Below are 22,741 nucleotides of genomic sequence, written 5' to 3'. Positions count from 1 at the left end.
GTCCAAAATGGTGGCGCCCGTGGGTCGCTGGGGGGGGTTGAGCCCATGGTCCCATTTGTTCCCCGGAGATAGCGACGACCCCATGGGACTGGCACACCGCTGCGTAGTGCCCCTTTTTACCGCAGCTTTTGCAGGTGGCCGAGTGGACCGGGCAGCGCTGGCGGGGGTGTTTTGGCTACCCGCAAAAGTAGCAGCGGGGCCGCCCCCTGGATGGTCTGGGATTCTCGCTGCGCACGCTTGCGGAGGGGTGGGGGTTGCCGGGGGGTCGGTCGCGGCAGGGGTCCACGGAGCCCAAGGGGCTGCAGCGCGGTCGGGGGCATAGGCGCGGGCGTTTTGGGAGGCGACGTCGAGGGAGGCTGAAAGGGCCCGTACCTCTGTGAGTCCGAGAGAGTCTTTCTCTAAAAGTCTCTGGCGAATTTGCGACGATGCCAAACATGCTACGTAAGTGTCTCTGATCAGGAGGTCCGTATGTTCGTTCGCCGTAACCGCTGGGCAGTTGCAGTTTTGTCCCAGGATCGTTAGAGCATTGAAGAAATCGTCTAGCGATTCCCCGGGGATTTGTCGTCTCATCGCGAGCTGGTAGCGTGCGTAGACCTGGTTGACGGGCTTAATGTAGATCTCCTTCAGCAAGTTGAGCGCCGCTGGGAATTCTTCCGCGTCCTCGATGAGTGAGTAGATTTCGGGACTCACCCTGGAATGCAGGACCTGCATCTTCTGGTCTTCTGTTGGTCTGCCGGGGGCCGTTCGGAGGTATCCCTCAAAGCACGCCAGCCAGTGCTTAAACGCCGATGTTGCGTTAGCTGCTTGGGGGCCGATTCGCAGGCACTCCGGGGCGATCCGGAGTTCCATATTCCTTTTTAGGTCTGCTTAATAAATTGTAGCACCATCGATCACACACGAGGCGAGACGTAAAGAACTTCAATCGAGGCTTTATTGAGCAGACTCGTTCCCCAGCAGCGCAGTCACAGAATGCAGCTGCGGGGATTAACCCAGGTTCTTATACGCCGCCTATCTGTGTGGAGCCCAGTAGGCGGCGGATCCAATCGGGATCCAGCATCTGTCCTCCAATGGCTCCTCGGCATTCATGGTGTACCGTATTACCCTTAATACATACCACCACACCCCTATCCATTATTAACATCGAACCCCCTCCCAGAATCCTCCCCTGCACTTCCTCTCGGAAAGACTTCTCCCAGTAACGATCCCTCCCCCCCGCCGCCTTGCTCACCTCGTAGGCCCGTCAAAACCTGCCAACCAGGTTCCAATATCTGCAGCCCTCCTCTCCCCTCACCTCCGTTTGCTAGCCGACTTTAGTTAGCTAGCGTGTGTGCCCCCCCTCCAAGGCATACCGCCCCCTCCCACCTAGTCCCAGAAGAAAAAAAAACAATCCAACCCATACAATTCACGAAAATAACATATACCCGTCGCAACAAAGAATGCCAATCAAACCAAACAAAAAATTAAACTCTGTAACAATGTGAAGTCAAGTAAATTACAATACAGGTCAATGAAAAGAAAGTTGTTGATGGATTTCTGTGTCTATTCGGAACCCTGTATATGCATTATCCCTTCTTAGTTCCCAAATAACAGAGATTCCAGACTGTATTTTTTTGGCCAAGTTATTAGAAACTTTATTTGTCAGCCTCTAGTGTCTATTGGTAAATTCTTTGTTACAATACAAACTTAGGTCAGATTGATTGTTTCCAGCAAATACAGCTGCCGAGTTCTAAAATACACTTCAGTAATTCTTCAAATCATGATATACAGTACACAGGATTGATTTAAACAAAAGAAAAATGGCGATTTGGCAGAAGCAAGCAGCAAAGACATAAGTTTCAGAATGAAGTTAGATTGATTCCAGAATGAATTTTTCCATCCTGTTGCTCTTTTTAACCTTAGTCTATTTGCTCTGATTACGTCACCTTTGCTCACGAGTCGCCAGGTATCTTTATGATACCGCCACGTGGTTCAAGTTCAGGTTATGATTAATAACACAGCACACCGCTTAGTAAGGATTAAAACAACGGTCATTTATTATATACAACAAGCAATATTAATACCCTAATACTACTTTCTATATAATAAACCTATCACTACTTGCCAATACTTAACTTAGGAAGAGCCCACCAGGTCAGGGAAACGAATGGCTTGTCCAATCAGATCTGGCCCGCGGGATTCAAAAGGCTGCTACAGGTCGGTGGCTAGGTGTCTCTACCGGATAGCGATCGCTGGATTCAAACTTACTGCTGCCGGTTGCTGGTCTTGCGAAGGTCTCGAGCAGGCGAAGAGGAGAGAGAGAGAGATCTGAACTTGGCCCCTCACTTTTATAGGGCCCAGGGGCTTCCCGCCTCCCGGGGCGGCCCTTGACCCTGAGTCCCAAGTGATTGGATTCTGTCCCCAATCTCTGGGGTCGATGTGTCCAATGGTGAGGCGATTCCTCGATCGGGGGGTGGTCGCTCACCTTTCTTTGTTTCGGCCACTGCAGGCGCCGACAGGTCTGGCCCGGTATTCAATTGCTAATATGTTGCAATTGTTCCCGGGGATAGCCGATTAAACTGTGGATGGCTGAATAGATTGGCTGCAAACAGTCCTGAATGCAACTGCGAATACCTGGGTTGATGGGCTGTTGATAGCCCTGAGTATCGATCTGGGCTACGTTCCCAGAGCTGAATATGCAAAACTGTCTGCAGCTGCTTGCTTGTGTTTTCTTGGCTGCTTTTCCCAGCAGTCTTTCGGGTTAGCCATTTTAAACTGGGTTTTGGCCAGATTAATCGGAACGCAGCCATTTTACATGGCTACATCCTGACATGTGATTTTTAAGAAGTTCATTATCTTAAAGTTTTGCCTTCCTTGAACTCTGTGATTGGCTTCAACTGATTTATAATTCTGTCAATTCAGCCAAAGTTTCTGTCTGTCAATTTTGAGAGAGATATGTATTTAAATAAGTCGGCGGTGGCAACCGTTCTTAGACTTTCTGGCAGAACGATAGGCATTGGTCAATGGCAGCAGCAGGGGAGGGGGGGTTTACTTTATTTTTGTTTATGTTATTTACACTGGAAGGGTCTGAGGGATTGTATACACGTGTTGTCTTAAGTTGGGGTGTTAATGTTAATTTATTATTTATGTACTGGGGGAGGGGTTTGGGGGGTTGCTTTTTTAGATTGTGTTTTGTACTTAACCCTGTTGGGTTCTTCTTTCTTTCTCATTTTGTTATTGATATTTTATGAAAACCTTGAATAAAATTTTTTTTTTTTTTAAATAAGTCGGTGTGAATTTCTCATACTATCGCTTGCCAATTTTCCGATTTATCGACACCTGCATCACCTTCAGGGCATTATGACCTTAGACTGTGTATTACTATGGAAACGGGACTGTCCAGGCTTGGGAAAGTAGCTATCTGTGTGTCTTTTGGGCCAGTTGACGTCACTCACTGGCCTTGGATTCTCTAGCAAGTCTGCAAATGTTAAAGTCTAGTTTTAATGAAAGAAAACTAAAGTGTATGATCTGGATTAGCCCTTAATGTGTCTCCAGCTGTAGTCGCACTTAATGAGTTCTCATTTAATCCTCTTATATCTGACTAGAATAGTCCATTTCTATCAGTTATAGCATCTATACATTTTCCAGCTCTCCAATCACAGTACACGATCTCTCTTCCAGCTCCACTCCTCACTTCTGTCCCAAGCCTTCTGCCTCCACGAACGCCTCAGCCGCCTCCACCGTTTCGAAATAAAAATCCTTGGTGTTGTCCGTCACTCTCAGCTTCGCCGGGTATACCATACTAAATTGCACCCCCTTGTACAGTGTCGCCTTTATTCGGCCGAACGCCGCTCGTCTCTTCGCCAACTCCACCGTCAAGTCCTGGTATATCCGAACTCCAGCACCAGCCCACTGCACCTCCCGCTTCTGCTTCAGCCAGCTTAACACTCTCTTCTTCACGTGCTGTTTATAGAAGCAGATAATTACTGCTCTTGGTGGCTCATTTATTTTGGGTTTCAGCCTTAACGACCGATGAGCTCAGTCCAGCTCATACCGGGTGGGGTCCTCGCCCTCCCCCATCAACTCCGCCAGCAATCTTGGCAAAGTACTCTGTTGGCCTCGAGCCCTCTGTCCCTTCGGGCAAGCCCACAATTTTCAGATTGTGCCGCCTCGAGCGGTTTCCAAGTCCTCGAGCTTTGCTCGGAGCCCTCTGTTGACCTCCACCACCCTCCGGGGCTTGTCCCCCATCGAGGTGAGCTGGTCGCTGTGCTGCGACATGGCCTCCTCCACTTCCTTTATCTTTTCACCTTGCTCTCTCACCTCGGCCGATGTCATTGCCACAGCTACCCTCACCTGCCTCCTCCACCAATGACTTCATTGTCTCCACCGTAAGCAGTGAGGCCCCACCATGCGGTCCGGCATCCGCCATCTTCTCAGCACTTTTGCTGGTCCTCTTATTCGTCGACGGCGGACCTGCGTTTCCTCCCTTCTTCACAGCTGCTTTTCACATCCTTTAACGACTTACTATTTTTATTTTTATTTCTTCAATCTCTTTATATTTAAAAAAAAATCAAAAACAACTTCCGGACTTCAGACTCATTAAAAATATTTTTTTTAAAGCGGGAGCCACCTGATGTGCAACATCCCTTCTACATTGCGTCCTGGATTCGGGCCTGCTGCCTCTACTGCCTCGTGTTCGGTTCAGCTCTGCCCCCGACGCTCCAACTGCCGCGCACCCCGGGCTCGACGCCTCAGCTCCGGCCGCCCAAAACTCGCGCGGGGTTCTTCACCGGTTTTTAAACCGTCTTGGTTTCAACCTCAACATCTTGCATCGCTGGCTTAAGGGTCAGATGTTTTTTTCTCTATTGTCAGGTTTGAGTATGATGTTTAGACTAAGTCACGTGATGAACGGATGTCCCAGAATTCAGCACATAACGATATTGGGTTGACATCATTTGATTATTTGACTCATACCCATATGTAAACTGCAAACTAATTCGAAGTAATTATTTCCGGCAGCTATCACTTGTGGTGTTGCACACATCTGGATCCTGATACACTGTGAAACCCTGTACACACCTGGCAGGATCCAGATACACTGTGAAACCCTGTACACACCTGGCAGGATCCTGATACACTGTGAAACCCCGTACACACCTGGCAGGATCCTGATACACTGTGAAACCCCGTACACACCTGGCAGGATCCTGATAGACTGTGAAACCCTGTACACACCTGGCAGGATCCTGATACACTGAAACTCCGTGCACACCTGGCAGGATCCTGAGATACTGTGAAACCCTGTACACACCTGGCAAGATCCTGATACACTGTGAAACCCCGTACACACCTGGCAGGATCCTGATACACTGTGAAACCCCGTACACACCTGGCAGGATCCTGATACACTGAAACCTCGTACACACCTGGCAGGATCCTGAGATACTGTGAAACCCTGTACACAACTGGCAAGATCCTGATACACTGTGAAACCCCGTACACACCTGGCAGGATCCTGATACACTGTGAAACCCCGTACACACCTGGCAGGATCCTGATACACTGAAACCTCGTACACACCTGGCAGGATCCTGATACACTGAAACTCCGTGCACACCTGGCAGGATCCTGAGACACTGTGAAACCCTGTACACACCTGGCAAGATCCTGATACTCTGTGAAACCCCGTACACACCTGGCAGGATCATGACACACTGTGAAACCCTGTACACACCTGGCAGGATCCTGATACACTGTGATACCCCGTACACACCTGGCAGGATCCTGATACACTGTGAAACCCTGTACACACCTGGCAGGATCCTGATACACTGTGAAACCCTGTACACACCTGGCAAGATCCTGATAGACTGTGAAACCCGGTACACACCTGGCAGGATCCTGATACACTGTGAAACCCCGTACACACCTGGCAGGATCCTGACACACTGTGAAACCCGGTACACACCTGGCAGGATCCTGATACACTGTGAAACCCTGTACACACCTGGGAGGATCCTGATACACTGTGAAACCCCATACACACCTGGCAGGATCCTGATACACTGTGAAACCCTGTACACACCTGGCAAGATCCTGATAGACTGTGGAACCCCGTAGACACCTGGCAGGATCCTGATACACTGAATCCCCGTACACACCTGGCAGGATCCTGATACACTGTGAAACCCTGTACACACCTGGCAGGATCCTGATACACTGTGAAACCCCGTACACACCTGACAGAATCCTGATACACTGTGAAACCCTGTACACACCAGGCAAGATCCTGATACACTGAAACCCCGTACACACCTGGCAGGATCCTGATACACTGTGAAACCCCCAACACACCTGGCAGGATCCTGATACACTGTGAAACCCCGTACACACCTGGCAGGATCCTGATACACTGTGAAACCCTGTACACACCTGACAGGATCCTGATAACTGTGAAACCCTGTACACACCTGGCAGGATCCTGATACACTGTGAAACCCCGTACACACCTGGCAGGATCCTGATAACTGTGAAACCCTGTACACACCTGGCAGGATCCTGATACACTGTGAAACCCCCAACACATCTGGCAGGATCCAGATACACTGTGAAACCCTGTACACACCTGGCAGGATCCTGATACACTGTGAAACCCTGTACACAGCTGGCAGGATCCTGATAACTGTGAAACCCTGTACACACCTGGCAGGATCCTGATACACTGTGAAACCCCGTACACACCTGGCAGGATGCTGATACACTGTGAAACCCTGTACACACCTGGCAGGATCCTGATACACTGTGAAACCCCGGTCACACCTGGCAGGATCCTGGTACACTGTGAAACCCTGTACACACCTGGCAGGATCCTGATACACTGAAACCCCGTACACAACTGGCAGGATCCTGATACACTGAAACTCCGTGCACACCTGGCAGGATCCTGATACACTGTGAAACCCTGTACACACCTGGCAGGATCCTGATACCCTGTGAAACCCCGTACACACCTGGCAGGATCCTGATACACTGAAACCCTGTACACACATGGCAGGATCCTGACACACTGTGAAACCCTGTACACACCTGGCAGGATCCTGATACACTGAAACCCCGTACACACCTGGCAGGATCCTGATACACTGTGAAACCCTGTACACACCTGGCAGGATCCTGATACACTGTGAAACCCCGTACACACCTGGCAGGATCCTGATACACTGCGAAACCCTGTACACACCTGGCAGGATCCTGATACACTATGAAACCCTGTACACACCTGGCAGGATCCTGATACACTGAAACCCCGTACACACCTGGCAGGATCCTGATACACTGTGAAACCCTGTACACACCTGACAGGATCCTGATACACTGTGAAACCCTGTACACACCTGGCAGGATCCTGATAACTGTGAAACCCTGTACACACCTGGCAGGATCCAGATACACTGTGAAACTCTGTACACACCTGGCAGGATCCTGATACACTGTGAAACCCCGTACACACCTGGCAGTATCCTGATACACTGTGAAATCCTGTACACACCTGGCGGGATCCTGATACACTGTGAAACCCTGTACACACCTGGCAGGATCCTGATACACTGTGAAACCCTGTACACACCTGGCAGGATCCTGATGCACTGTGAAACCCCGTACACACCTGGCAGGATCCTGATACACTGAAACCCTGTACACACATGGCAGGATCCTGACACACTGTGAAACCCTGTACACACCTGGAAGGATCCTGATACACTGTGAAACCCTGTACACACCTGGCAGGATCCTGATACACTGAAACCCCGTACACACCTGGCAGGATCCTGATACACTGAAACCCCGTACACACCTGGCAGGATCCTGATACACTGTGAAACCCTGTACACACCTGGCAGGATCCTGATACACTGTGAAACCCCGTACACACCTGGCAGGATCCTGATACACTGTGAAACCCTGTACACACCTGGCAGGATCCTGATACACTGTGAAACCCCGTACACACCTGGCAAGATCCTGATTGACTGGGAAACCCTGTACACACCTGGCAGGATCCTGATACACTGTGAAACCCTGTACACACCTGGCAGGATCCTGATACACTGTGAAACCCTGTACACACCTGGCAGGATCCTGATACACTGTGAAACCCTGTACACACCTGGCAGGATCCAGATACACTGTGAAACCCTGTACACACCTGGCAGGATCCTGATACACTGTGAAACCCCGTACACACCTGGCAGGATCCTGATACACTGTGAAACCCCGTACACACCTGGCAGGATCCTGATAGACTGTGAAACCCTGTACACACCTGGCAGGATCCTGATACACTGAAACTCCGTGCACACCTGGCAGGATCCTGAGATACTGTGAAACCCTGTACACACCTGGCAAGATCCTGATACACTGTGAAACCCCGTACACACCTGGCAGGATCCTGATACACTGTGAAACCCCGTACACACCTGGCAGGATCCTGATACACTGAAACCTCGTACACACCTGGCAGGATCCTGAGATACTGTGAAACCCTGTACACACCTGGCAGGATCCTGATACACTGAAACCTCGTACACACCTGGCAAGATCCTGATACACTGTGAAACCCCGTACACACCTGGCAGGATCCTGATACACTGTGAAACCCCGTACACACCTGGCAGGATCCTGATACACTGAAACCTCGTACACACCTGGCAGGATCCTGATACACTGAAACTCCGTGCACACCTGGCAGGATCCTGAGGCACTGTGAAACCCTGTACACACCTGGCAAGATCCTGATACTCTGTGAAACCCCGTACACACCTGGCAGGATCATGACACACTGTGAAACCCTGTACACACCTGGCAGGATCCTGATACACTGTGATACCCCGGACACACCTGGCAGGATCCTGATACACTGTGAAACCCTGTACACACCTGGCAGGATCCTGATACACTGTGAAACCCTGTATACACCTGGCAAGATCCTGATAGACTGTGAAACCCGGTACACACCTGGCAGGATCCTGATACACTGTGAAACCCCGTACACACCTGGCAGGACCCTGACACACTGTGAAACCCTGTACACACCTGGCAGGATCCTGATACACTGTGAAACCCTGCACACACCTGGCAGGATCCTGATGCACTGTGAAACCCCGTACACACCTGGCAGGATCCTGATACACTGAAACCCTGTACACACCTGGCAGGATCCTGATACACTGTGAAACCCTGTACACACCTGGCAGGATCCTGATGCACTGTGAAACCCCGTACACACCTGGCAGGATCCTGATACACTGAAACCCTGTACACACATGGCAGGATCCTGACACACTGTGAAACCCTGTACACACCTGGCAGGATCCTGATACACTGTGAAACCCTGTACACACCTGGCAGGATCCTGATACACTGAAACCCCGTACACACCTGGCAGGATCCTGATACACTGAAACCCCGTACACACCTGGCAGGATCCTGATACACTGTGAAACCCTGTACACACCTGGCAGGATCCTGATACACTGTGAAACCCCGTACACACCTGGCAGGATCCTGATACACTGTGAAACCCTGTACACACCTGGCAGGATCCTGATACACTGTGAAACCCCGTACACACCTGGCAAGATCCTGATTGACTGGGAAACCCTGTACACACCTGGCAGGATCCTGATACACTGTGAAACCCTGTACACACCTGGCAGGATCCTGATACACTGTGAAACCCTGTACACACCTGGCAGGATCCAGATACACTGTGAAACCCTGTACACACCTGGCAGGATCCTGATACACTGTGAAACCCCGTACACACCTGGCAGGATCCTGATACACTGTGAAACCCCGTACACACCTGGCAGGATCCTGATAGACTGTGAAACCCTGTACACACCTGGCAGGATCCTGATACACTGAAACTCCGTGCACACCTGGCAGGATCCTGAGATACTGTGAAACCCTGTACACACCTGGCAAGATCCTGATACACTGTGAAACCCCGTACACACCTGGCAGGATCCTGATACACTGTGAAACCCCGTACACACCTGGCAGGATCCTGATACACTGAAACCTCGTACACACCTGGCAGGATCCTGAGATACTGTGAAACCCTGTACACACCTGGCAGGATCCTGATACACTGAAACCTCGTACACACCTGGCAAGATCCTGATACACTGTGAAACCCTGTACACACCTGGCAGGATCCTGATACACTGTGAAACCCCGTACACACCTGGCAGGATCCTGATACACTGAAACCTCGTACACACCTGGCAGGATCCTGATACACTGAAACTCCGTGCACACCTGGCAGGATCCTGAGGCACTGTGAAACCCTGTACACACCTGGCAAGATCCTGATACTCTGTGAAACCCCGTACACACCTGGCAGGATCATGACACACTGTGAAACCCTGTACACACCTGGCAGGATCCTGATACACTGTGATACCCCGGACACACCTGGCAGGATCCTGATACACTGTGAAACCCTGTACACACCTGGCAGGATCCTGATACACTGTGAAACCCTGTACACACCTGGCAAGATCCTGATAGACTGTGAAACCCGGTACACACCTGGCAGGATCCTGATACACTGTGAAACCCCGTACACACCTGGCAGGATCCTGACACACTGTGAAACCCGGTACACACCTGGCAGGATCCTGATACACTGTGAAACCCTGTACACACCTGGGAGGATCCTGATACACTGTGAAACCCCATACACACCTGGCAGGATCCTGATACACTGTGAAACCCTGTACACACCTGGCAAGATCCTGATAGACTGTGGAACCCCGTAGACACCTGGCAGGATCCTGATACACTGAATCCCCGTACACACCTGGCAGGATCCTGATACACTGTGAAACCCTGTACACACCTGGCAGGATCCTGATACACTGTGAAACCCCGTACACACCTGGCAGGATCCTGATACACTGTGAAACCCTGTACACACCAGGCAAGATCCTGATACACTGAAACCCCGTACACACCTGGCAGGATCCTGATACACTGTGAAACCCTGTACACACCTGGCAGGATCCTGATACACTGTGAAACCCCCAACACACCTGGCAGGATCCTGATACACTGTGAAACCCCGTACACACCTGGCAGGATCCTGATACACTGTGAAACCCTGTACACACCTGGCAGGATCCTGATACACTGTGAAACCCCGTACACACCTGGCAGGATCCTGATAACTGTGAAACCCTGTACACACCTGGCAGGATCCTGATACACTGTGAAACCCCCAACACATCTGGCAGGATCCAGATACACTGTGAAACCCTGTACACACCTGGCAGGATCCTGATACACTGTGAAACCCTGTACACAGCTGGCAGGATCCTGATAACTGTGAAACCCTGTACACACCTGGCAGTATCCTGATACACTGTGAAACCCCGTACACACCTGGCAGGATGCTGATACACTGTGAAACCCTGTACACACCTGGCAGGATCCTGATACACTGTGAAACCCCGTACACACCTGGCAGGATCCTGGTACACTGTGAAACCCTGTACACACCTGGCAGGATCCTGATACACTGAAACCCCGTACACACCTGGCAGGATCCTGATACACTGAAACTCCGTGCACACCTGGCAGGATCCTGATACACTGTGAAACCCTGTACACACCTGGCAGGATCCTGATACCCTGTGAAACCCCGTACACACCTGGCAGGATCCTGATACACTGAAACCCTGTACACACATGGCAGGATCCTGACACACTGTGAAACCCTGTACACACCTGGCAGGATCCTGATACACTGAAACCCCGTACACACCTGGCAGGATCCTGATACACTGTGAAACCCTGTACACACCTGGCAGGATCCTGATACACTGTGAAACCCCGTACACACCTGGCAGGATCCTGATACACTGCGAAACCCTGTACACACCTGGCAGGATCCTGATACACTATGAAACCCTGTACACACCTGGCAGGATCCTGATACACTGAAACCCCGTACACACCTGGCAGGATCCTGATACACTGTGAAACCCTGTACACACCTGACAGGATCCTGATACACTGTGAAACCCTGTACACACCTGGCAGGATCCTGATAACTGTGAAACCCTGTACACACCTGGCAGGATCCAGATACATTGTGAAACTCTGTACACACCTGGCAGGATCCTGATACACTGTGAAACCCTGTACACACCTGGCAGGATCCTGATACACTGTGAAATCCTGTACACACCTGGCGGGATCCTGATACACTGTGAAACCCTGTACACACCTGGCAGGATCCTGATACACTGTGAAACCCTGTACACACCTGGCAGGATCCTGATGCACTGTGAAACCCCGTACACACCTGGCAGGATCCTGATACACTGAAACCCTGTACACACATGGCAGGATCCTGACACACTGTGAAACCCTGTACACACCTGGCAGGATCCTGATACACTGAAACCCCGTACACACCTGGCAGGATCCTGATACACTGTGAAACCCTGTACACACCTGGCAGGATCCTGATACACTGTGAAACCCCGTACACACCTGGCAGGATCCTGATACACTGTGAAACCCTGTACACACCTGGCAGGATCCTGATACACTGTGAAACCCCGTACACACCTGGCAAGATCCTGATTGACTGGGAAACCCTGTACACACCTGGCAGGATCCTGATACACTGTGAAACCCTGTACACACCTGGCAGGATCCTGATACACTGTGAAACCCTGTACACACCTGGCAGGATCCTGATACACTGTGAAACCCTGTACACACCTGGCAGGATCCTGATGCACTGTGAAACCCCGTACACACCTGGCAGGATCCTGATACACTGAAACCCTGTACACACATGGCAGGATCCTGACACACTGTGAAACCCTGTACACACCTGGCAGGATCCTGATACACTGAAACCCCGTACACACCTGGCAGGATCCTGATACACTGTGAAACCCTGAACACACCTGGCAGGATCCTGATACACTGTGAAACCCCGTACACACCTGGCAGGATCCTGATACACTGTGAAACCCTGTACACACCTGGCAGGATCCTGATACACTGTGAAACCCCGTACACACCTGGCAAGATCCTGATTGACTGGGAAACCCTGTACACACCTGGCAGGATCCTGATACACTGTGAAACCCCGTACACACCTGGCAGGATCCTGATACACTGTGAAACCCTGTACACACCTGGCAGGATCCTGATACACTGTGAAACCCCGTACACACCTGGCAAGATCCTGATTGACTGGGAAACCCTGTACACACCTGGCAGGATCCTGATACACTGTGAAACCCTGTACACACCTGGCAGGATCCTGATACACTGTGAAACCCTGTACACACCTGGCAGGATCCTGATACACTGTGAAACCCTGTACACACCTGGCAGGATCCAGATACACTGTGAAACCCTGTACACACCTGGCAGGATCCTGATACACTGTGAAACCCCGTACACACCTGGCAGGATCCTGATACACTGTGAAACCCCGTACACACCTGGCAGGATCCTGATAGACTGTGAAACCCTGTACACACCTGGCAGGATCCTGATACACTGTGAAACCCTGTACACACCTGGCAGGATCCTGATACACTGTGAAACCCTGTACACACCTGGCAGGATCCTGATACACTGTGAAACCCTGTACACACCTGGCAGGATCCTGATGCACTGTGAAACCCCGTACACACCTGGCAGGATCCTGATACACTGAAACCCTGTACACACATGGCAGGATCCTGACACACTGTGAAACCCTGTACACACCTGGCAGGATCCTGATACACTGAAACCCCGTACACACCTGGCAGGATCCTGATACACTGTGAAACCCTGAACACACCTGGCAGGATCCTGATACACTGTGAAACCCCGTACACACCTGGCAGGATCCTGATACACTGTGAAACCCTGTACACACCTGGCAGGATCCTGATACACTGTGAAACCCCGTACACACCTGGCAAGATCATGATTGACTGGGAAACCCTGTACACACCTGGCAGGATCCTGATACACTGTGAAACCCCGTACACACCTGGCAGGATCCTGATACACTGTGAAACCCTGTACACACCTGGCAGGATCCTGATACACTGTGAAACCCCGTACACACCTGGCAAGATCCTGATTGACTGGGAAACCCTGTACACACCTGGCAGGATCCTGATACACTGTGAAACCCTGTACACACCTGGCAGGATCCTGATACACTGTGAAACCCTGTACACACCTGGCAGGATCCTGATACACTGTGAAACCCTGTACACACCTGGCAGGATCCAGATACACTGTGAAACCCTGTACACACCTGGCAGGATCCTGATACACTGTGAAACCCCGTACACACCTGGCAGGATCCTGATACACTGTGAAACCCCGTACACACCTGGCAGGATCCTGATAGACTGTGAAACCCTGTACACACCTGGCAGGATCCTGATACACTGAAACTCCGTGCACACCTGGCAGGATCCTGAGATACTGTGAAACCCTGTACACACCTGGCAAGATCCTGATACACTGTGAAACCCCGTACACACCTGGCAGGATCCTGATACACTGTGAAACCCCGTACACACCTGGCAGGATCCTGATACACTGAAACCTCGTACACACCTGGCAGGATCCTGAGATACTGTGAAACCCTGTACACACCTGGCAGGATCCTGATACACTGAAACCTCGTACACACCTGGCAAGATCCTGATACACTGTGAAACCCCGTACACACCTGGCAGGATCCTGATACACTGTGAAACCCCGTACACACCTGGCAGGATCCTGATACACTGAAACCTCGTACACACCTGGCAGGATCCTGATACACTGAAACTCCGTGCACACCTGGCAGGATCCTGAGGCACTGTGAAACCCTGTACACACCTGGCAAGATCCTGATACTCTGTGAAACCCCGTACACACCTGGCAGGATCATGACACACTGTGAAACCCTGTACACACCTGGCAGGATCCTGATACACTGTGATACCCCGGACACACCTGGCAGGATCCTGATACACTGTGAAACCCTGTACACACCTGGCAGGATCCTGATACACTGTGAAACCCTGTACACACCTGGCAAGATCCTGATAGACTGTGAAACCCGGTACACACCTGGCAGGATCCTGATACACTGTGAAACCCCGTACACACCTGGCAGGATCCTGACACACTGTGAAACCCGGTACACACCTGGCAGGATCCTGATACACTGTGAAACCCTGTACACACCTGGGAGGATCCTGATACACTGTGAAACCCCATACACACCTGGCAGGATCCTGATACACTGTGAAACCCTGTACACACCTGGCAAGATCCTGATAGACTGTGGAACCCCGTAGACACCTGGCAGGATCCTGATACACTGAATCCCCGTACACACCTGGCAGGATCCTGATACACTGTGAAACCCTGTACACACCTGGCAGGATCCTGATACACTGTGAAACCCCGTACACACCTGGCAGGATCCTGATACACTGTGAAACCCTGTACACACCAGGCAAGATCCTGATACACTGAAACCCCGTACACACCTGGCAGGATCCTGATACACTGTGAAACCCTGTACACACCTGGCAGGATCCTGATACACTGTGAAACCCCCAACACACCTGGCAGGATCCTGATACACTGTGAAACCCCGTACACACCTGGCAGGATCCTGATACACTGTGAAACCCTGTACACACCTGGCAGGATCCTGATACACTGTGAAACCCCGTACACACCTGGCAGGATCCTGATAACTGTGAAACCCTGTACACACCTGGCAGGATCCTGATACACTGTGAAACCCCCAACACATCTGGCAGGATCCAGATACACTGTGAAACCCTGTACACACCTGGCAGGATCCTGATACACTGTGAAACCCTGTACACAGCTGGCAGGATCCTGATAACTGTGAAACCCTGTACACACCTGGCAGTATCCTGATACACTGTGAAACCCCGTACACACCTGGCAGGATGCTGATACACTGTGAAACCCTGTACACACCTGGCAGGATCCTGATACACTGTGAAACCCCGTACACACCTGGCAGGATCCTGGTACACTGTGAAACCCTGTACACACCTGGCAGGATCCTGATACACTGAAACCCCGTACACACCTGGCAGGATCCTGATACACTGAAACTCCGTGCACACCTGGCAGGATCCTGATACACTGTGAAACCCTGTACACACCTGGCAGGATCCTGATACCCTGAGAAACCATGTACACACCTGGCAGGATCCTGATACACTGTGAAACCCTGTACACACCTGGCAGGATCCTGATACACTGTGAAACCCCGTACACACCTGGCAGGATCCTGATACACTGTGAAACCCTGTACACACCTGGCAGGATCCTGATACACTGTGAAACCCCGTACACACCTGGCAAGATCCTGATTGACTGGGAAACCCTGTACACACCTGGCAGGATCCTGATACACTGTGAAACCCTGTACACACCTGGCAGGATCCTGATACACTGTGAAACCCTGTACACACCTGGCAGGATCCTGATACACTGTGAAACCCTGTACACACCTGGCAGGATCCTGATGCACTGTGAAACCCCGTACACACCTGGCAGGATCCTGATACACTGAAACCCTGTACACACATGGCAGGATCCTGACACACTGTGAAACCCTGTACACACCTGGCAGGATCCTGATACACTGAAACCCCGTACACACCTGGCAGGATCCTGATACACTGTGAAACCCTGAACACACCTGGCAGGATCCTGATACACTGTGAAACCCCGTACACACCTGGCAGGATCCTGATACACTGTGAAACCCTGTACACACCTGGCAGGATCCTGATACACTGTGAAACCCCGTACACACCTGGCAAGATCCTGATTGACTGGGAAACCCTGTACACACCTGGCAGGATCCTGATACACTGTGAAACCCTGTACACACCTGGCAGGATCCTGATACACTGTGAAACCCCGTACACACCTGGCAGGATCCTGATACACTGTGAAACCCTGTACACATCTGGCAGGATCCTGATACACTGTGGAACCCCGTACACACCTGGCAGGATCCTGATACACTGTGAAACCCCGTACACATCTGGCAGGTTCCTGATACACTGTGAAACCCCGTACACACCTGGCAGGATCCTGATACACTGTGAAACCCCGTACACACCTGGCAGGATCCTGATACACTGTGAAACCCCGTACACACCTGGCAGGATCCTGATACACTGTGAAACCCTGTACACACCTGGCAGGATCCTGATACACTGTGAAACCCTGTACACACCTGGCAGGATCCTGATACACTGTGAAACCCCGTACACACCTGGCAGGATCCTGATACACTGTGAAACCCCGTACACACCTGGCAGGATCCTGATACACTGTGAAACCCTGTACACACCTGGCAGGATCCTGATACACTGTGAAACCCTGTACACACCTGGCAGGATCCTGATACACTATGAAACCCTGTACACACCTGGCAGGTTCCTCATACACTGTGAAACCCCGTACACACCTGGCAGGATCTTGATACACTGAATCTCCGTACACACCTGGCAGGATCCTGATACACTGTGAAACCCTGTACACACCTGGCAGGATCCTGATGCGCTGTGAAACCCCGAACACACCTGGCAGGATCCTGATATGTATTAATATATTTATTTTTACCAACATGACAAACACTTTCTGTCTGTTCTAATTGTAGATGTTCAACAGAAACACAAGGAAACGCTCCGAAAACAAACTGAAAGACTGACAGTGAACACTATCCTAATAAAGGAGAAGGTTAACATTTTCCAGCTGATTGATCGATACGCTGAGCTGACCATCATTTCTACTGTTCGAGATCGGACACTTGTAGAACATGAATTGCTGGCAAGAGGCCGAGACCATGAAGAGTGGAGAAAGAAACATCTCCGGAGAGAACTGGAGAAAATCCGAACGGATCAATTGTTCCAGAGCAGCTTTTTCCAGAAAAAATCCAAATCTGGGAGTTCAGCCGCAGTGAGTGGAGTCCCGGGAATTGGGAAAACAACAATGGTACAAAAGATTGTTTATGACTGGGCCACGGGGAAAATATACCCACACTTTCAATTTGTTTTCAGTTTCAAATTCCGGGATTTGAACAGTATTAACTGTAGAATAAACCTGAGGAATCTGATACTGGATCAGTATCCTTACTTTGGGAATGTTCTGGGAGAGCTCTGGAAGAACCCAGAGGGATTGCTGTTTATATTCGATAGTTTGGATGAATTTAATGACAGGATTGATTTTGCTGACACTCGGAGAAATATAGAACCTCAGTCCATGTGCACAGATCCTGAATGCTGGTGTGAAGTGTCTGACATTGTGTACAGTTTAATACAGCACAAGCTGCTCCCAGGATGTTCAGTGCTAGTGACCAGCCGCCCCACTGAATTACATTTATTGGAAAAGGCTGGGATCAGTGTTTGGGCAGAAATCCTGGGATTTGTTGGTGATGAACGGAAGGAATATTTCAACAAGTTTTTTGAAGATCAGACAGTGGCAGCAGCTGTTTTCAAACATGTGGAGGAGAACGAGATCCTGTACACCATGTGCTACAACCCTTCCTACTGCTGGATCCTCGGTCTGTCACTGGGTCCCTTCTTTACACAAAGAGACAGGAAACAGCAGCAAGTTCCCAAGACCATCACCCAACTATATTCCTACTATATTTACAACATTCTGAAAAACCATGGCCGGGAGATTGAAAGCCCCCGCGATGTGTTACTGAAGCTTGGTGAGATGGCCTTCGCAGGAGTCTCCGAGAAGAAGATTGTGTTTAGAAATGGAGATTTAATCGAGTACAATCTGCAACCTTCCCAGTTCCTGTCTGGGTTCCTGATGGAACTTTTGGAGAGAGATGATTCTGTCCAGAGTGTGGTTTACACATTCCCACACCTCACCATCCAGGAGTTTGCAGCTGCACTCGCACAATTCCTGACTCCAGATCCTGGGAATATCGGGAAACTCCTCAGTGAAGTCCACAGCGAGGAAGATGGGCGATTTGAGATATTTCTCCGTTTTGTTGCTGGGCTCTCCTCCCCACAGGCAGCTTGGCCCCTGGAGAAGTTTCTGGGTCCATTTCTTCATCAAACAACCTGTCGGGTGATTGACTGGGTGAAGGAGAAGGTTGAAGGACAGATCGGAAACACAGAGAGTGAATCTGGTAAAAGGAACCTCCTGAACACATTCCACTACCTATTTGAATCTCAGAATAAAGCACTGGCTCGGTCCACGGTGGGATCTATGAAAACACTCACCTTCAGTGAATTGCGACTGACCCCGATTGACTGTGTTGTTCTCTCTCAAATCATTGGACTCTGCGATACAATACAACACCTTGATTTAGAGAGATGCCTCATTCAGTCTGAAGGACTCCAGCGAGTGGGACCTGTGCTGCACAAATGTCAAGCATTGCGGTAACTTTTTGTTTGTCTCTGTTGGGTCAATTTTAGAACCATCACTGATTGTGTTGTTGCTCTGTCATGAAGGGAACAAACTGTTCAGTTAAGCCAATGAAAAGCACATTCCCCATGGGGATTATTGATAATAAGAACATTGGGTTAGTAATTCTCCCAGGACTGGAGAATCTAAAGTGGATCTTTGTGAGCCAGTCAGGATTACAATTTGCATTGGATCAGGAAGTACCTGGGATGGGATTCTGCTGCTTGCCGAAATCGCGAAACGCAATTGAGTGGAGAATAGCCTCCGACGCCAAAATCAGGGTAGGCGCCAGTTTGATGCCAAATCGGGATGCTCCAGCATCCCAAAAATGGCGTAAATGGGTCGCTCGCCGAGCAGGGTTACATGTACAGTAGGCACATCATTAACGGGCCTGACACCCTATTCTCCGGGGCCTCCAATGGGCCGAGTTCCCGACGCCGTGTTTCACTTGTGGTTTCAAAAATCGTGAACCTGGCGTCATGGCTGCTGAGCAAGAGAGAGGAGGTAGGAAATGGAGCGGAGTGACTGCGGGCTGCCGGCCCGGACACTGGTCCTCCTGGCTGGAGTGGGGGGGGGGGGGGGGGAGAACAGGCCGGTCAGCTGGGGAGCCCCCCCCCACAGGAGTGAGGCGCTGCCCCGGCACCAACCGCCATTACGGTGGCCATCTTGCCACCGACGTCGGCCCATGGTTCTACACAGTGACACTGGCCGCATGGTACACCCACCTCACACCCCACCCCCTGACACAGTGCCCCCCCTCTCCCCTCCCCGGCCCCAAACACCCTGCCACCGAGGGCCACACCCATGGCAGCCCCCAGTGAGGGCAGTGCCAACCAATTACCGGACACCGATGGGGTGGGGGAGGTACATGCATGGGCGGAGCCCGCACTGCCAACCGGGGATGCCATGTCGACCATAAAACCAGGTTGGGCACGAGAGTATGCGCCATGCTAACATATTGGCCTTTCACACCCTGCGGACGATGGCGTTTGACGTTCAACCAGCAATGGTGGCTGCCGTGTTGATGGTCGCACCTCTGCGAGATGCGCGGTGGCCATGTGAGCAGGAGCTGCTCGGAGAGGAAGGGGAAGCTGCAACAGTGGAGCAGCCAGCAGCGGAGCGCGCAGCAGCAGAGCAGCCAGCAGACGACCGGGCTGCAGAGGGACAGGTGGCAGCCGCACAGGCTGGACGGCCGGCCACCCAACAGGCCGAGGAGGAGGAGGTGCCGCATGAGGCCTTGCAGCACCTGACATTGGGAGACCTGCCGGACCGGGCAAGCCGTTGGAGACTCCGGAGGAGCAGAGAGACAGTGCGACACATTTCCCATATGATGTCACACTTGGCACCGTGGGGGTATGGGAGAGGGCACCCTCTCCCGGTGACCGTCAAGGTGACGGTCATCTTGAACAATGGGGTCCTTCTAGTCGCCGAGTGGGGACCTGTCCAGGATCTCACAGACCTCGGTGCACAGGTGCATCCATGCCGTCACGAATGCCTGATATGCCCTAGCGGAGCAATACATCCATTTCCATGTGGATCAAGCCCCACCGGATGCTCGAGCAGTGGGGTTCGCTGCCATTGCCGTGATGCCCTGGGTCCAGAGGGTGATAGATGGGATGCATGTCACCCTGTGGGCACCGGCGGATAACAGGCCGATGTACACAAACCGAAAGGGGTTCCACTCAATGAACGTCCAGCTGGTCTGTGATCATCAGCTGCGCATTGTGCACCTCTGCGCCCGATACCCGGGCAGTGTACACGATTACTTCATCCTGGCACACTCGACAGTCCCTGACATGTTCGAGGGGCCCTGTCCCCCCCCAGCTGAGGGGTTGGCTCCTGGGCAACAGGGGTTACCCGCTGCGGCCGTGGCCGATGACCCCCATCCGGAGTCCACAGACCGATGCGAAAATGTGCTACAATGATGCCCATTGACTGGGGGGGGAGGGGGGAGGGGTGCGCTGCTGGCCATGGGCATCGACACCACATCCCAGACCCACCCGCTTGCTCACCCCTCCGTTATATGTACCTGCGGCACTACGAGCCGACGGCCCTGGGGTGGCAGTAACAGCGGGTGTGGTCCATGGGATGGGAGGATGAAGACAGCCAGCTCTGCGATGAGCTCCGTGCGCCACATCGTATGACAACGTCTGACTCATGCCCACAGTAGCACCTTCCACCTGGGTGATCCCTGCATGCGAGCTGGCCAGTCCATCACACAGTCCCGTTGAATCCCTGGGGTGGGGGTACTGGGGACGGTCAGGGGTTAGGAGGTGGGGTTGGGGGGGGGGGGGGGGGGGGAGTACAGTGTGCCCCCCCCCCGTGTCAGCCCGCACACACACCCATCAGACAGAGCACCGAGGCAGGATTTAACCATGTTAACAGGTGTTTATTGTGAAGAAATATATGTAGTCTGTGCCCTAGCCCCTATAACTCAACTGTGCCCTGCACCTCTGCCAACGTTACTGGTGTCTACCTTTCTGGCCTGGAGGCCCGCTCTTGTCTCGCCCAGGGTCTGCACACTCACGGCCATGGAGCACAGGGTGTGGATCATCTCCATCTGGAACTGCACCACATCACGCTGCGATTGTGCCACATCAGCCAGTCACTGGGCCACCTCCCTCTCTGTCTGCGCAATGTTGGGCAGCGCCTGGGCAATGCCGCCGGCATTCCCAGCCATGGCCTGCTGTGACTGGCCCACGTTGAGGAGCGCCGCTGCAATGTCCAAGTGGCTCTGGCACATGCGAGAGGGCAGCCCTGTCCTGAGCCTCGGCCACTGCCTGCACAGAATGCCCCTGATCCACAGCCGAAACCGTCGGCACCAATGCCTCCACCGCAGACGCCATCCGTGCGGTGTCGGCCTGGGTGGCATGCATGACCGCCACCAACCCTGCTTTTGCACGCGATTGGACTTCTCCGCCTGCAGGTGCTGGATGCCCGCCGACATCCCCTATTGTAGTCCCTGGCTGTCTAACTGCTCCTGCACTGGGACTGGCTGAAGCAGGGGACTCTGGATGGAGCGACCCCATCTCCGACAGGTCCTGTACGACACAGTACGACATGAATGATTAGACAGTGGGCCGGGCGGGGGGTTGAGGGGGTTGGGTTGAGGGGGTTGAGGGAGGTATGGGGCGGTGCCCACACATGTGTCATGGGCAACTGCTACTCAGCGGGGTCTCACTTGCTCGCCCGTAACCGCACTCCACCCCCGGCGACATCCGTTCCTCTCGGCTGCCGGCCACGTTCA

The 22,741-nt window shown here is 52.1% G+C and overlaps 1 protein-coding gene across 1 annotated transcript in view; it reads left to right on the top strand.

Moving 5' to 3' along the window:
• The first annotated feature begins 425 nt into the window (after nt 1-425).
• Nucleotides 426-22,741, top strand: part of LOC140411352 (NACHT, LRR and PYD domains-containing protein 3-like) — a 34,314-nt gene continuing 11,998 nt past the window's right edge. Inside the window, exons 1-2 of the mRNA XM_072500473.1 lie at nt 426-441; nt 17,732-19,469. Coding sequence (XP_072356574.1) covers nt 426-441; nt 17,732-19,469 — 1,754 coding nt within the window. The remainder of the gene's footprint in view (nt 442-17,731; nt 19,470-22,741) is intronic.

The sequence above is a fragment of the Scyliorhinus torazame genome, chromosome 4, assembly GCF_047496885.1.
Source record: "Scyliorhinus torazame isolate Kashiwa2021f chromosome 4, sScyTor2.1, whole genome shotgun sequence".
NCBI classification, from domain to species: Eukaryota; Metazoa; Chordata; class Chondrichthyes; order Carcharhiniformes; family Scyliorhinidae; genus Scyliorhinus; species Scyliorhinus torazame.
This window is presented reverse-complemented; position numbering and strand designations above follow the sequence as displayed.